Source organism: Bufo bufo, chromosome 1 (assembly GCF_905171765.1).
Source record: "Bufo bufo chromosome 1, aBufBuf1.1, whole genome shotgun sequence".
NCBI lineage: Eukaryota > Metazoa > Chordata > Amphibia > Anura > Bufonidae > Bufo > Bufo bufo.
In genome coordinates this window covers 44,897,289-44,911,233 of record NC_053389.1, presented here as the reverse complement: position 1 = coordinate 44,911,233, position 13,945 = coordinate 44,897,289, and the positions used below count along the sequence as shown (strand labels likewise).

General features: G+C 50.7%; 1 protein-coding gene across 1 annotated transcript; it reads left to right on the top strand.

The window, feature by feature from the left end:
- Positions 1-3,468: 3,468 nt before the first annotated feature.
- On the top strand, positions 3,469-13,316 carry TMEM147 (transmembrane protein 147). Its single transcript, XM_040422412.1, has 7 exons — positions 3,469-3,546; positions 3,623-3,692; positions 7,480-7,545; positions 8,281-8,417; positions 10,180-10,264; positions 11,226-11,347; positions 13,081-13,316. The coding sequence occupies exons 1-7, from the start codon at positions 3,470-3,472 to the stop codon at positions 13,199-13,201; spliced, it is 678 nt and encodes a 225-aa protein (XP_040278346.1). The 5' UTR covers position 3,469; the 3' UTR covers positions 13,202-13,316.
- The last annotated feature ends 629 nt before the right edge of the window (positions 13,317-13,945 follow it).

The window sequence follows — 13,945 nt, the reverse complement described above, 5'->3', positions numbered from 1 at the left end:
CTCATAATAATTTGCTCCCACACTGCCCCCACATAGCAATTTGCCCCCACATAGTGTAGTCCCTCTCATAATAATTTGCCCCCACACAGCAATTTGCCCCCACATAGTGTAGTCCCTCTCATAATTTGCCCCCACCACTGCCCCCATTTGCCCCCCCCCCAAAAGTAGGCACATGAAATAAAAAAATAAAAAATTAACAAAAAATGAAAAGATAAATACTCACCTATGTCCAGGGCCAGGCGCTTGCTCGCAGAGGAAGGCGGGATGAGTCAGGCGCGTCACAGTGCTGCGTCCCGTCACAGGCGCGCGATGACGTCATCACGCACGCCTGCTAGGGTGACCACATTTCCAAACTGCCATTCAGGGACACCCGCCCCGGCCCCCCCGCACCCATGTCCACTCCCCAAAAAATATGATTTTTGATACTTTTTTTAAAAAATTAAGTCACTTAGTGACAGCGGCGTACTTTGTACTTACGCTGGCAAGTTCATTGCATCGAAGTTATGCTTGAGATTGCTATAAACATGTCTGATCCTGTTTCACCTGAGGGGACACTAATAAAGGAGACACACAGAGAACTGAGGGGACACTAATAAAGGAGAGTCTCCTTTATTAGTGTCCCCTCAGTTCTCTGTGTGTCTCCTTTATTAGTGTCCCCTCAGTTCTCTGTGTGTCTAAGGAGACACACAGAGAACTGAGGGGACACTAATAAAGGAGACACACAGAGAACTGAGGGGACACTAATAAAGGGGACACACAGAGAACTGAGGGGACACTAATAAAGGAGACACACAGAGAACTGAGGGGACACTAATAAAGGAGAGTCTCCTTTATTAGTGTCCCCTCAGTTCTCTGTGTGTCTCCTTTATTAGTGTCCCCTCAGTTCTCTGTGTGTCTCCTTTATTAGTGTCCCCTCAGTTCTCTGTGTCTCTCCTTTATTAGTGTCCCCTCAGTTCTCTGTGTGTCTCCTTTATTAGTGTCCCCTCAGTTCTCTGTGTGTCTAAGGAGACACACAGAGAACTGAGGGGACACTAATAAAGGAGACACACAGAGAACTGAGGGGACACTAATAAAGGGGACACACAGAGAACTGAGGGGACACTAATAAAGGAGACACACAGAGAACTGAGGGGACACTAATAAAGGAGACTCTCCTTTATTAGTGTCCCCTCAGTTCTCTGTGTGTTTCCTTTATTAGTGTCCCCTCAGTTCTCTGTGTGTCCCCTTTATTAGTGTCCCCTCAGTTCTCTGTGTGTCTCCTTTATTAGTGTCCCCTCAGTTCTCTGTGTGTCTCCTTTATTAGTGTCCCCTCAGTTCTCTGTGTGTCTAAGGAGACACACAGAGAACTGAGGGGACACTAATAAAGGAGACACACAGAGAACTGAGGGGACACTAATAAAGGGGACACACAGAGAACTGAGGGGACACTAATAAAGGAGACACACAGAGAACTGAGGGGACACTAATAAAGGAGAGTCTCCTTTATTAGTGTCCCCTCAGTTCTCTGTGTGTTTCCTTTATTAGTGTCCCCTCAGTTCTCTGTGTGTCCCCTTTATTAGTGTCCCCTCAGTTCTCTGTGTGTCTCCTTTATTAGTGTCCCCTCACTCTCTGTCTCCTTCATCAATGTCCTCTCAGACCACAGGAGGCAGCTCACCTCGTCCCGGCACTGCTTCTGGCACATCTGGCAGTGGCAGACGCAGTACCATCTCAGCTTCTGCAGACCTTACGATTTGATGCGGTTGGCGATCGCCTTTGGTGTGAGGAAATCCGCCTTCCCCATTGCTGCGGCTCCCGACACCGGGCTCCGGTCCTGACTGTCACTGTACGGTGCTGTTCCTGGTAGGAATGAGGTCACACGGGAAGAGGCGGGGCTTCCATGTCTAATGGGCGGGGCCCCTGGATCACTGAGACGGCAGCTGAGCGGGTGCGGGTGGTGGGGGTGGAGTCGGAGCCGCAGAGAGAGCGGGACATGGTGACGTCACTGGTTGCTACACGCCAAGCGGGGCAGCCGTAGCAACCAGTGATTTAGGATGAATTAATTACAAGTTACAACAGCACTGCGGTCTGCGGCAGGCCCGGCAGCAGCGGCAGTGAATGTTGCAGACTGGCAGGCACCAGGCAGTTGATTCCGGGACTCTCTATTGTCCCGGTTTGAAGGCTCCCGGGACACGGGACAAAAATGTAAATTACGGGACGATCCCGGGCAAACCGGGACACGTGGTCACCCTAACGCCTGCGCCGGGATTTCACTACCGCATAGGCTTCAGGCCTACAAGGCCTGAAGCCTATGGCGGTGATCGGCGAGGGGACAGGGAGCTATGCGCTCCCGTGCCCCACCGCAGTATGTGGGCGTTCGGGTCAGCGTTGGGCCCCCCAGCGGCGCTGGGCCCGGGGCTGCCGACCCGAACGTCCCTATTGTAATCCGCCACTGATCAGCAGAATAGAATTCAGAAATGGAGGGTAGACATAGGAGCAGGAGCGGTGAATACTGCACCCCGGGGCCCCGATGTGGCTGAATCGGCTGCTCAGACCGTATTCCCTTTATCTGTATTGTGATTGTCCATGTTGCCTCCTTTGCTGGCTGGATTCACGTTTCCATCACATTATACGTTGCTCGTTTCCATGGTTACGACCACTCAGCAACCCATCAGCTGTGGTCGTGCTTGCACACTATAGAAATAAGTGGCCGATCCCTCTGGTGGCCGGGAGCGCACATAGGCTGGTGCTTTTGCCTACAGTGTGCAAGCGCGGCCACTGCTGATGGATTGCGGGGTGGTCTGTAACCATGGAAACGAGCCGTGTATAATGTGATGGAAGAATACTTGCGGCCAGCAGGGGGCCCTAAGCATTGGCTGAGTTTTGTGGTGGTGAATATGGAGATTAGCTCATATTTTGCTGCAGGATAAAGAAGGAGAACTTCAAATCAGAGGGGTACATGGCAATACCTGTGCCCCAATGGTGCCCGCCATCTGCCATTTGTCACACTTCGGGCCCCTCATGCTGTAGCTGAACCCCCTGTGTAGGATTCACCTTTATTTTAGTATAAAAATTATTTCTGTTCAGCTTACTATTTAACTTTTTTTGTCATTTTTCCAAATATTTCCATTGTGATAAATGACATAACCAGCTCACTTCAAGGGCTCGACGTGCATCATGGATTAGCAGCATGATGTCCTACATGACTATACTGAGGTCTGACAATGCAGAACCCTTCATTCACCGGGTCAGTCTAATCTAAGGACATGTCAGCAGAGTAGTCACAGACAGGGCACATGTTCAGCGCGCATGCGCTGAGGAAGGCCAGGCCACACCCACAACCTCAGCCCTTCTGTCAAGTAATCACCTATAACGCATGCGCGAAAAAGTGTCACCTGACACGAGCCTCTACTGTAGTGCGCAGCCGCGGTGTCCTGGTTCTGACTGATTGGCCTCTGTGAGGCGAGGGCCGGGGCCGGGGTCGCTGGTCGCCATGACGCTTTTTCATTTCGGGAATTGCTTTGCTTTGGCCTATTTCCCGTACTTTATCACATACAAATGCAGCGGCCTGTGAGTACCGGACACCGGGGGAGGCGGCGGGAGCCGGGGCCCCGGGAGTCGCTGACTGTGTGTCTGTGTGTTGCAGGTCGGAGTACAGCGCCTTCTGGAGATGTGTCCAGGCCGGAGCCACCTACCTGTGTGTGCAGCTCTGCAAGGTGAGTGAGACCGGGGTGGGGTGGGGCAGGTAATACAGGGATAAGGTGGCGCAGGGGACGGGGTAATACTGGGATAAGGTGGCGCAGGGGACAGGGTAATACTGGGATAAGGTGGCGCAGGGGACAGGGTAATACTGGGATAAGGTGGCGCAGGGGACAGGGTAATACTGGGATAAGGTGGCGCAGGGGACAGGGTAATACTGGGATAAGGTGGCGCAGGGGACAGGGTAATACTGGGATAAGGTGGCGCAGGGGACAGGGTAATACTGGGATAAGGTGGCGCAGGGGACAGGGTAATACTGGGATAAGGTGGCGCAGGGGACGGGGTAATACAGGGATAAGGTGGCGCAGGGGACGGGGTAATACTGGGATAAGGTGGCGCAGGGGACGGGGTAATACTGGGATAAGGTGGCGCAGGGGACGGGGTAATACTGGGATAAGGTGGCGCAGGGGACGGGGTAATACTGGGATAAGGTGGCGCAGGGGACGGGGTAATACTGGGATAAGGTGGCGCAGGGGACGGGGTAATACTGGGATAAGGTGGCGCAGGGGACGGGGTAATACTGGGATAAGGTGGCGCAGGGGACGGGGTAATACTGGGATAAGGTGGCGCAGGGGACGGGGTAATACTGGGATAAGGTGGCGCAGGGGACGGGGTAATACTGGGATAAGGTGGCGCAGGGGACGGGGTAATACTGGGATAAGGTGGCGCAGGGGACGGGGTAATACTGGGATAAGGTGGCGCAGGGGACGGGGTAATACTGGGATAAGGTGGCGCAGGGGACGGGGTAATACTGGGATAAGGTGGCGCAGGGGACGGGGTAATACTGGGATAAGGTGGCGCAGGGGACGGGGTAATACTGGGATAAGGTGGCGCAGGGGACGGGGTAATACTGGGATAAGGTGGCGCAGGGGACGGGGTAATACTGGGATAAGGTGGCGCAGGGGACGGGGTAATACTGGGATAAGGTGGCGCAGGGGACGGGGTAATACTGGGATAAGGTGGCGCAGGGGACGGGGTAATACTGGGATAAGGTGGCGCAGGGGACGGGGTAATACTGGGATAAGGTGGCGCAGGGGACGGGGTAATACTGGGATAAGGTGGCGCAGGGGACGGGGTAATACTGGGATAAGGTGGCGCAGGGGACGGGGTAATACTGGGATAAGGTGGCGCAGGGGACGGGGTAATACTGGGATAAGGTGGCGCAGGGGACGGGGTAATACTGGGATAAGGTGGCGCAGGGGACGGGGTAATACTGGGATAAGGTGGCGCAGGGGACGGGGTAATACTGGGATAAGGTGGCGCAGGGGACGGGGTAATACTGGGATAAGGTGGCGCAGGGGACGGGGTAATACTGGGATAAGGTGGCGCAGGGGACGGGGTAATACTGGGATAAGGTGGCGCAGGGGACGGGGTAATACTGGGATAAGGTGGCGCAGGGGACGGGGTAATACTGGGATAAGGTGGCGCAGGGGACGGGGTAATACTGGGATAAGGTGGCGCAGGGGACGGGGTAATACTGGGATAAGGTGGCGCAGGGGACGGGGTAATACTGGGATAAGGTGGCGCAGGGGACGGGGTAATACTGGGATAAGGTGGCGCAGGGGACGGGGTAATACTGGGATAAGGTGGCGCAGGGGACGGGGTAATACTGGGATAAGGTGGCGCAGGGGACGGGGTAATACTGGGATAAGGTGGCGCAGGGGACGGGGTAATACTGGGATAAGGTGGCGCAGGGGACGGGGTAATACTGGGATAAGGTGGCGCAGGGGACGGGGTAATACTGGGATAAGGTGGCGCAGGGGACGGGGTAATACTGGGATAAGGTGGCGCAGGGGACGGGGTAATACTGGGATAAGGTGGCGCAGGGTAATACAGGGTTAGGTCTCTACAGGGGGCAGGAAGGCACGGGGTGAAGGTGACAGCAGGACGGAGTAATGCAGTAACAGGCTGGTGAAGGCCGCACAGTTAGTAACATGGTACAAGGGGCAGTGGAGGTGGGTGGTTTGCACTGTGGATGACAGTACAATGGGTAGTGGGGCACAGGAGGTGGGATATCATTTTAAATGGTTCTCTGATGGAACATGTTAGGTTACTTTCACACTTGCGTTTGGTGCGGATCCGTCTTGTATCTGCACAGACGGATCCGCACCGATAATGCAAACGCTTGTATCTGTTCAGAACGGATCCGTTTGCATTATTCATTCAAAAAAAGTCTGTCAAAACGGATCCGTCCTGACTTACAATATGGTGCAATTGAAAACGGATCCATTCCCCATTGACTTTCAATGTGTCAGTGAAAACGGATCCGTCCCCATTGACTTACATTGTGTGTCAGGAGTCAGGACGGATCCGTTTGGCTCAGTTTCGTCAGGCGGACAGCAGAGCGCTGCAAGCAACGTTTTGGTGTCCGCCTCCAGAGCGGAACGGAGACTGAACGCAGCCAAACTGATGTATTCTGAGCGGATCCTTTTCCATTCAGAATGCATTGGGGGTAAACTGATCTGTTTTGGGCCGCTTGTGAGAGCCCTGAAACTGATCTCACAGGTGGACCAAGAAATGCCAGTGTGAAAGTAGCCTTACCCATTGTATTGGTGGCACTGTAGGTCATATATCAGTGGTGGCAGAGGGTTGGCACAGTGGGTAAACTATAAGCAACTGTAGTGGTGAAAAAGGAGGTGTGGCATCATTAGGGGGTTTGCACAGTTTGTAAAATCACATCCTAATTAGGGGTAGCCCTGTGGATGGCATGCTCTTGGGGGTAGGTAGGTTGGCACATCTAAGCAGAGGAGGCAGATCATTACAGGTTGAGGGTACCATAGTAAGTTACGATTGTACCAGGGCATTGGCACACGCAGGTCGCTTGGCACAGGGGAAGGAAGAGGAGCAGAGCAAGGTTTGCACAGAGACAGAATATCACAACTGCCTGGGTTAAGGGGGCACAAGGGCTAAGGCTACTTTCACACAAGCGTTTCTATTTTCCGGTATTGACATCCGTCATAGGGTCTCAATACCGGAGAAAATCGCTTCCGTTTTGTCCCTATTCATTGTCAATGGGAACAAAACGTAACTGAACAGAACGGAGCGCTCCAAAATTCATTCTATTCCGTTCTCATACCGGAGAGCAGCAGGCTGCGGTTTGCTTTACGTCCTGGGATGTGGAGCAAGACGGATCCGTCATGACCCACAATGCAAGTCAATGGGGACGGATCCATTTTCTCTGACACAATAGAAAACGGATCCGCCCCCCCCCCCCCCCCCTCCCCATTGACTTTCACTGGAGTTCATGACGGATCCGTCTTGGCAATGTTACAGATTATACAACCGGATCCATTCATAACGGATGCAGACGGTTGTATTATCAGTAAGGGAAGTGTTTTTGCTGAACCCTGCCGGATCCAGTAACAACGCTGGTTTGAACCCAGCCTAAGAGTAAGACCAGTACTTGGTTTAGTTGGCTCATTGGATTGGGCGCAGAACAGTGAAGGGTCTAGAGAAGGAAATGGCACAGTATATGGGATAACATAGTGAGAGGGGTTTGAAGAAGAGTCGGCGTGGCACAGGTGGTGGCACAGCTCATTAGGTGAAGGGGGTATAAAGCCTGGTAGGTGGTGGGTAGGTGTCAGTAACCAGTCATGATGGCGGACAGAGGGTGGGACGTCCATTCGTCATCCCACTGACATCATAGTGTCTGGATGGAGACAGCCTGTGGGTCCTGTCATGGTCTGTGATGCTGGCTTTGGGGAGGTGGCACCTGAAGCTGATGATATTTGTCTTATGTTCCAGATGCTTTTCTTGGCAACATTTTTCCCGACCTGGGAAGGAGCTGTCGGAGCCTACGACTTTATTGGGGTGAGAGATTCGGGGTTTGTGATTTTATTATGGGGTCACTCCTCCTGTGTCTGGAGTCCGAGGATTACTATTTTAACAGCTCGTGTCTATAGCAAAAATGATACTCCAGTCACCTCCAGAGCTGCAGTCAGTTTTTCTATTAGCTTTTAGATTACAACTAACATACCTCTTAGCTCAAGATCGTTCCCAGCTGTGGTGCATTCTGAGAGATCTGGTCTTTACATAAGTTACTGCATATTATAGACAATCGTGATTGCAGCTCTGGATGGCGCTGCAGTATAAGATGTGACATAACAACAGAATTGTGAATGCAGCTCTGGATGACACTGGAGTATAAGATGTGACATAATGGCAGAATTGTGAATGCAGCTCTGGATGACACTGGAGTATAAGATGTGACATAACAACAGAATTGTGAATGCAGCTCTGGATGACACTGGAGTATAAGATGTGACATAACGGCAGAATTGTGAATGCAGCTCTGGATGACACTGGAGTATAAGATGTGACATAACAACAGAATTGTGAATGCAGCTCTGGATGACACTGGAGTATAAGATGTGACATAATGGCAGAATTGTGAATTTCACTGGATATGAGTGGAGTGCAAAATGTAATGTAATAGTAGAATTGTGAATGCAGCTCTGGATGTGACTGGAGTACAATATAATATAATATAATAGATGGATAGATGTATCTCTCAGAGCTATAGCTCAGAATGTCTCTGTCTCCCAGGAATTCATGAAGGCCACGGTTGATCTGGCCGACCTGTTGGGTTTGCATTTGGTGATGTCTCGGAACGCGGGGAAAGGCGAGTACAAGATAATGGTGGCAGCGATGGGATGGGCGACTGCCGAACTTGTCATGTCAAGGTAAGAGTAGAAAATGTTATATAAAGGGGAAGATTGGTCCATCATCTCAGAGGAGTTGTGAGCTCCAGCCATAAAGTACAAAAAAATACTGCATCCAGATAGAAATGTTGGATTGCCTCAAAACTCGTCCTCTGGTTGTGTCTCTGGACAGATTAGACCAGGGATGCTCAACCTGCGGCCCTCCAGCTGTTGTAAAACTACAACTCCTGCGATGCCCTTCTGTAGGCTGATAGCTGTAAGCTGTCAGGGAATGATGGGAGTTGCAGTTTTGCAACAGCTGGAGGGCCGCAGGTTGAGCATGCCTGGATTAGACGATTGGTCTTTCCCCAGGAGAGGGTAACTAGACAGACCACTAGTACAGAGGATCCGCCATCAAGCACAAGCAGCTCCCACAGTTGTCCACCATCCAGCCTCAGGCTGACCCTTCTTTACACACCCCTGTCTCTGTCCGGACCATTTCCTGTCATGTAGAGGAAGGAAATTTTGCGTCTCGGCTGCCATTATATGGCCTGCCATTGACAGCCAGCCACCGTCGCCTACGTTTGCAGTGGTGTCATGTACGAGAAAGCTGGAGTGCTCTTGACTGGAACCGTATTGTCCTCAGTGGTGAATCCAGGTTCTGTTTAGGTTCTGACGATGGTCCATTTTGAGTATGGAGGCCTCTTGGTGGGCGCTTCAAGTCTGTCTTAGCTGTGGATCACACACTGCCCCAACTGCTGGGTGATCTGGGAGCTATCGCGTCGGTCACCCCTAGTAGTGATATGAGGGACACTTACAGCTCTGGTGCCGGATATCCTGTCACCACATGTGTTCCTCTCATTGCAGGGCTTCCAACTTGCAATGTTCATCCACACATAGCAAGGGTTTCCCAGGAATGTCTCCTTCAGATTACATCACTTTCTTGGCTGCTCAGTCACCAGATTTATTACCAATCAGCTTCAGCAACCTACGAGTGCGCAGCATGTCCAACTGGATCTTGGGGGGGGGTCCAGGCCGTGGGCCGGTTCTCGGGGGGTGTCCAGGCCGTGGGCCGGTTCTCGGGGGGTGTCCAGGCCGTGGGCCGGTTCTCGGGGGGGGTCCAGGCCGTGGGCCGGTTCTCGGGGGGTGTCCAGGCCGTGGGCCGGTTCTCGGGGGGTGTCCAGGCCGTGGGCCGGTTCTCGGGGGGTGTCCAGGCCGTGGGCCGGTTCTCGGGGGGTGTCCAGGCCGTGGGCCGGTTCTCGGGGGGTGTCCAGGCCGTGGGCCCGATCTCGGGGGGCTGTCCAGGCCGCGGTCCGGATATCGGGGGGCGGTGGGGGGGACGGTGTCCAGGCCGCGGGCCGGATCTCGGGGGGGGATGGGTGTAATGGCCGCGGGCCGGATCTCGGGGGGGGGGGGGGGGGGGGGTCCGGGCCGGATCTCGGCCAAACAGGGTCCTAGAGCCTCCTTTCCATTGTATAGTTTCCCCAATAATCTCTTTCGCAGTAATATTGGAATCACTTAGCCACACAGAGAAAGCTTTATTCCAACATCTCCTTCTTGGTGGGGAATTTTATTTTGTCAACAAGGTGTATTTTTCAGAATAAAAGGGCTTCAGTGCTGTAGAGCGCCCCCTAACCACCACATTTTAGAAATAACATCCTATGGAAAGTTACGCCACTTGCCAGCTATGACACTAAAGCCTTTGGGGCTGATCCAGGCTCACTGATGTATGACGTACTCCTTCTTCCTCTTTAAATCTTAGTAGATACTTTTAAACTTATGCAATGGCTTGTTTTGATACTAGGTGTCTTCCTCTTTGGGTCGGTGCCCGAGGTATTGAATTTGACTGGAAGTACATCCAGATGAGCATTGATTCCAACATCAGCCTGGTAAGACATCCTCACTGCCCTAGGGTTGGGCGATATCAAAAACATTCCTACGATAACGATATTAAGAAATTTATCGCGATAACGATATATATCGCGATAAATGCCCATTTAGAAGAAAAATCACTTGGGGCCACAAGGAGACATTATACTCTATGGGGCCACAAGGAGATATTATATACTGTATGGGCAGGCAGCGGGGCACAAGCAGACATTATATACTATATGGGCTGGCCGCTCGGCAGGCAGTGGGCCACAAGAGTCCTATGCTGCATGGGGGCACCCGGAGACATTATACAGTCTGGACTTAGGAACTATACTGTAATGGCGCCACAAGGTGACATTATACTGTATGGGACAACAATTTGTAACCCCTCCGCCATCTGTATAATAATGTCTTGTGGCCCCCTTACAGTAAGGTCTTCTTGTTGCTCCTGTATGGGGGAAGCAGGGAGACATTATAGTTTATCAAGTGCCATCACCATGTGCAGTGCAGCTTGCAGCCAGGGCCGCAGAAGACATAGACAGTACAACCTTTATTTCTGACACCCGGGCGTTAGGGTCTCTCACTCCTCTTCCCTCCACCTTGGCTTGGACACGGACTGCTGACTGACTTTGCGCTCCTTGCTCCTGTGCTCGGCCGGTGGTCGAAGTCTTGAATATGGGAGCGAGGGGGAGCCGGGGCGGCCGCTGCAGGAAGCAATATGTACGGTACACATATGCACGATGCAGGGGCGGGCTGACACAGATTTAGGAGCGGTCAGCACGCATATGACCGCTCCTATGATGTCACCAAATACTGCGGTTATTTGGAAACAGCGATATCACCATATGGCTGTTTCTTTATACCGCGGTATATCGTTGACACTTGTTTACCGCTCAACCCTACACTGCCCTGTCTCATTCCTGTCTTCTGCTAAATGTCTGGTGTACCCTCTCAACCTGTACTCATTGGTCTTGCCAGGTGCACTACATGGCGGTGGCGGCCCTGGTCTGGATGTGGACGCGCTACGATCTTCCTGCTCACTTCCGGCTGCCTGTCACAGTCCTCTTGGGGCTCAGCATGTACAAGGCCTTCCTCATGGAGTGAGTATTTACCTTCTAAGCTGATTAACCCCTTCAACCATCTTGATCTTGTACCGGTACATCACGGTGGCTAAAGGAATGTATGGAGCAGGCTGCTGCAGTAAGCCCGCTCCATACACGGCGAGTGCCAGCTGTATAATACAGCAGCATCGGGCCACAGTAATTGGGTCTGGCGTGATCGCCGTTCCCCATCATTTAAACCCTTAGATTGTGGCCTCTATGAGATAAGGCAGGCGGATGCAGCTTCCTCTGCCCAGCAGTGAAATTGCGGGTCTCCGATTGGTTACCATGACAGCCTGGAGCCTGCCGGAGGTTCCCAGGCCTACCATGGTAAACTGCCTGTAAAGCCGTGCATGAGGCACAGCTCAGCAGAGAGCACAGCAAAATGCCATTCACCCTTATAGATCTCTATTGGGGTGAATGGGACAAAGGATCAAAAGGCGGCAAAGTATAATAAAAAAAAAAAAAAAACACAAATATTGAAAGTTTAAATCGCCCCCTTGCCCAATTTTCGCATCCGAAATTGTCTGTACTATTAAAATATAAAAAAGGAATTTCCTGTGTTGTGAACGCTTTATTGGGAAAGAAAATGAAAAACAAACAATTTACTGTTTTGTCGCCTTCCCCAACCACAAAAAAATGGAATAAAGCCTCATTCACATGTCAGTGTTTCACGGACGTGTGCTGTACGTGTTCTCCTCATTCATTTTAATGTGTGTATTCAGACATCAGTGTTTTAGCACGGTCCGTCGGTCAGTGTTTTTTAGCACAGATGCATGCTCTTATTTTGTCCGTGTTCACGGATCCATCACGTCCATTCTAGTCTATGGGTCCGTGAAAAACACAGATGCCATCCGTGTTGCACATCTCATTAGGAAGAGATGCTTTGAAAATTATTTTTCAGCTGTTCAGTGTCAGTGAAACACGGATGCAACACGGACAGCAAAAACGGACACACGGACCCAACACGGATCCTTCACGGATGCATCATTGACCACCTGCTCACAGATTTGAACATGGACGTGTGAATAAGGCTTAACCGTTATCAGAAAGTCGCATATGCCATAAAAATGGTACCAATAAAAACTACAGTACATCCCGCAAATAACAAGCCCTCGTACAGCTCTGTGGACGGAAATTTAAAAAAGTTATAACTGTCAGAAAATGGAGATGCAAAGAAAATATATATTTTTTTTTTTATAATTTTTTATTTTTTTTTCAAAGGTTTGTATTTTTTTAAAAGTAGTAAAAAAAAACTATACAAGTTTGGTATCGCCGTAATTGTATTTAGCTGCACAATAAGGACGTCATGTCATTTTTAGCGCACTGAGAAAACTGTAAATGTCAAAAAACCTTGGTGGAATCGTGAATTATGAATGAAAAAATGAATACATTTTTTTCCCCCCATTTTCCAGTACAAGACATGGTCAATTAAATGGTATCATTAAAAAATACAACTTATCTCGCAAAACATAAGCCCTCGTATGAACGGAAAAATAAAATATTGAAAAACAAAACAAAATGAAAAACCAAAAATGGGCCCGGTACTTTTGTGCAAGATGCTACTCTAAAGCCACCAGTCATTTTTTGAACTGGTTCTGTTGTAACGGACCCTCAGCTGTGAGAAACGTAAGATCAGGAATGATCTTTAACTTCTGGATGTAAATAAGAATGCTTCCATTCACTGGCAGCAGGCAGAGGTCATAACATTGTTTTTGATCTTTCTTTTGCAGCTGCTTTGTGCACATTTTCTTACTGGGCAGCTGGACGGCTCTGCTCCTGAAGGCGGTGACCACCGGCGTCCTGTCCCTGAGCTGCCTCACGCTCTTTGTAAGTCTCGTCCACGGTAACTGAGCCCCTCCTGCCGACTCTTCAAGAAGATGTGAACATGGGGGTGGGGAGAGCTTTCTATGTTATTCTACTTTAAATTAATTTCATAAAACCTTTATAATAAAAGATCGGACCAATCGCCTCTGCTTTCCCTCTTGCTCCAGTCGCCACCAGAGCTGCACTTACGGTTTGGCTGTCAAGATGCAGACCCCTTTATGTCACTGCTAACCCGTGCTGTCTGTACAAAGCATGTCGTGCTGCAGTGCATAGTGGGAGATGTATTGTCTACCTAGTCTACATACATCTCCCACAATGCAATGCAGCAGGTTATAGGGTCTCAGCCGTGCCTCCTCGACAGGGGTCTCGGCAGCTGGAAGTTTTCATTGTCATTCTGAAGGCTTGCAGTGGCCACTGCCATTGATTTACTTCTTAGGCTGCGTTCACACGAGCGTGTCCGGATTAGTTCCGGATGCGTCCCGGTGTGTTGCGGCAAACCCGCGCGAGTAGGAATGCAATTGCAGTCAGTTTTGACTGCGATTGCGTTCCGATGTTCAGTTTTTATCGTGCGGGTGCAATGTGTTTTGCACGCGCGTGATAAAAAAACGACTGTGGTACCCAGACCCGAACTTCTTCACAGAAGTTCAGGTTTGGGTTCGGTGTTGTGTAGATGTTATTATTTTCCCTTATAACATGGTTATAAGGGAAAATAATAGCATTCTGAATACAGAATGCTTAGTAGGTGATCAATTGAGGGTTAAAAAATAAAAA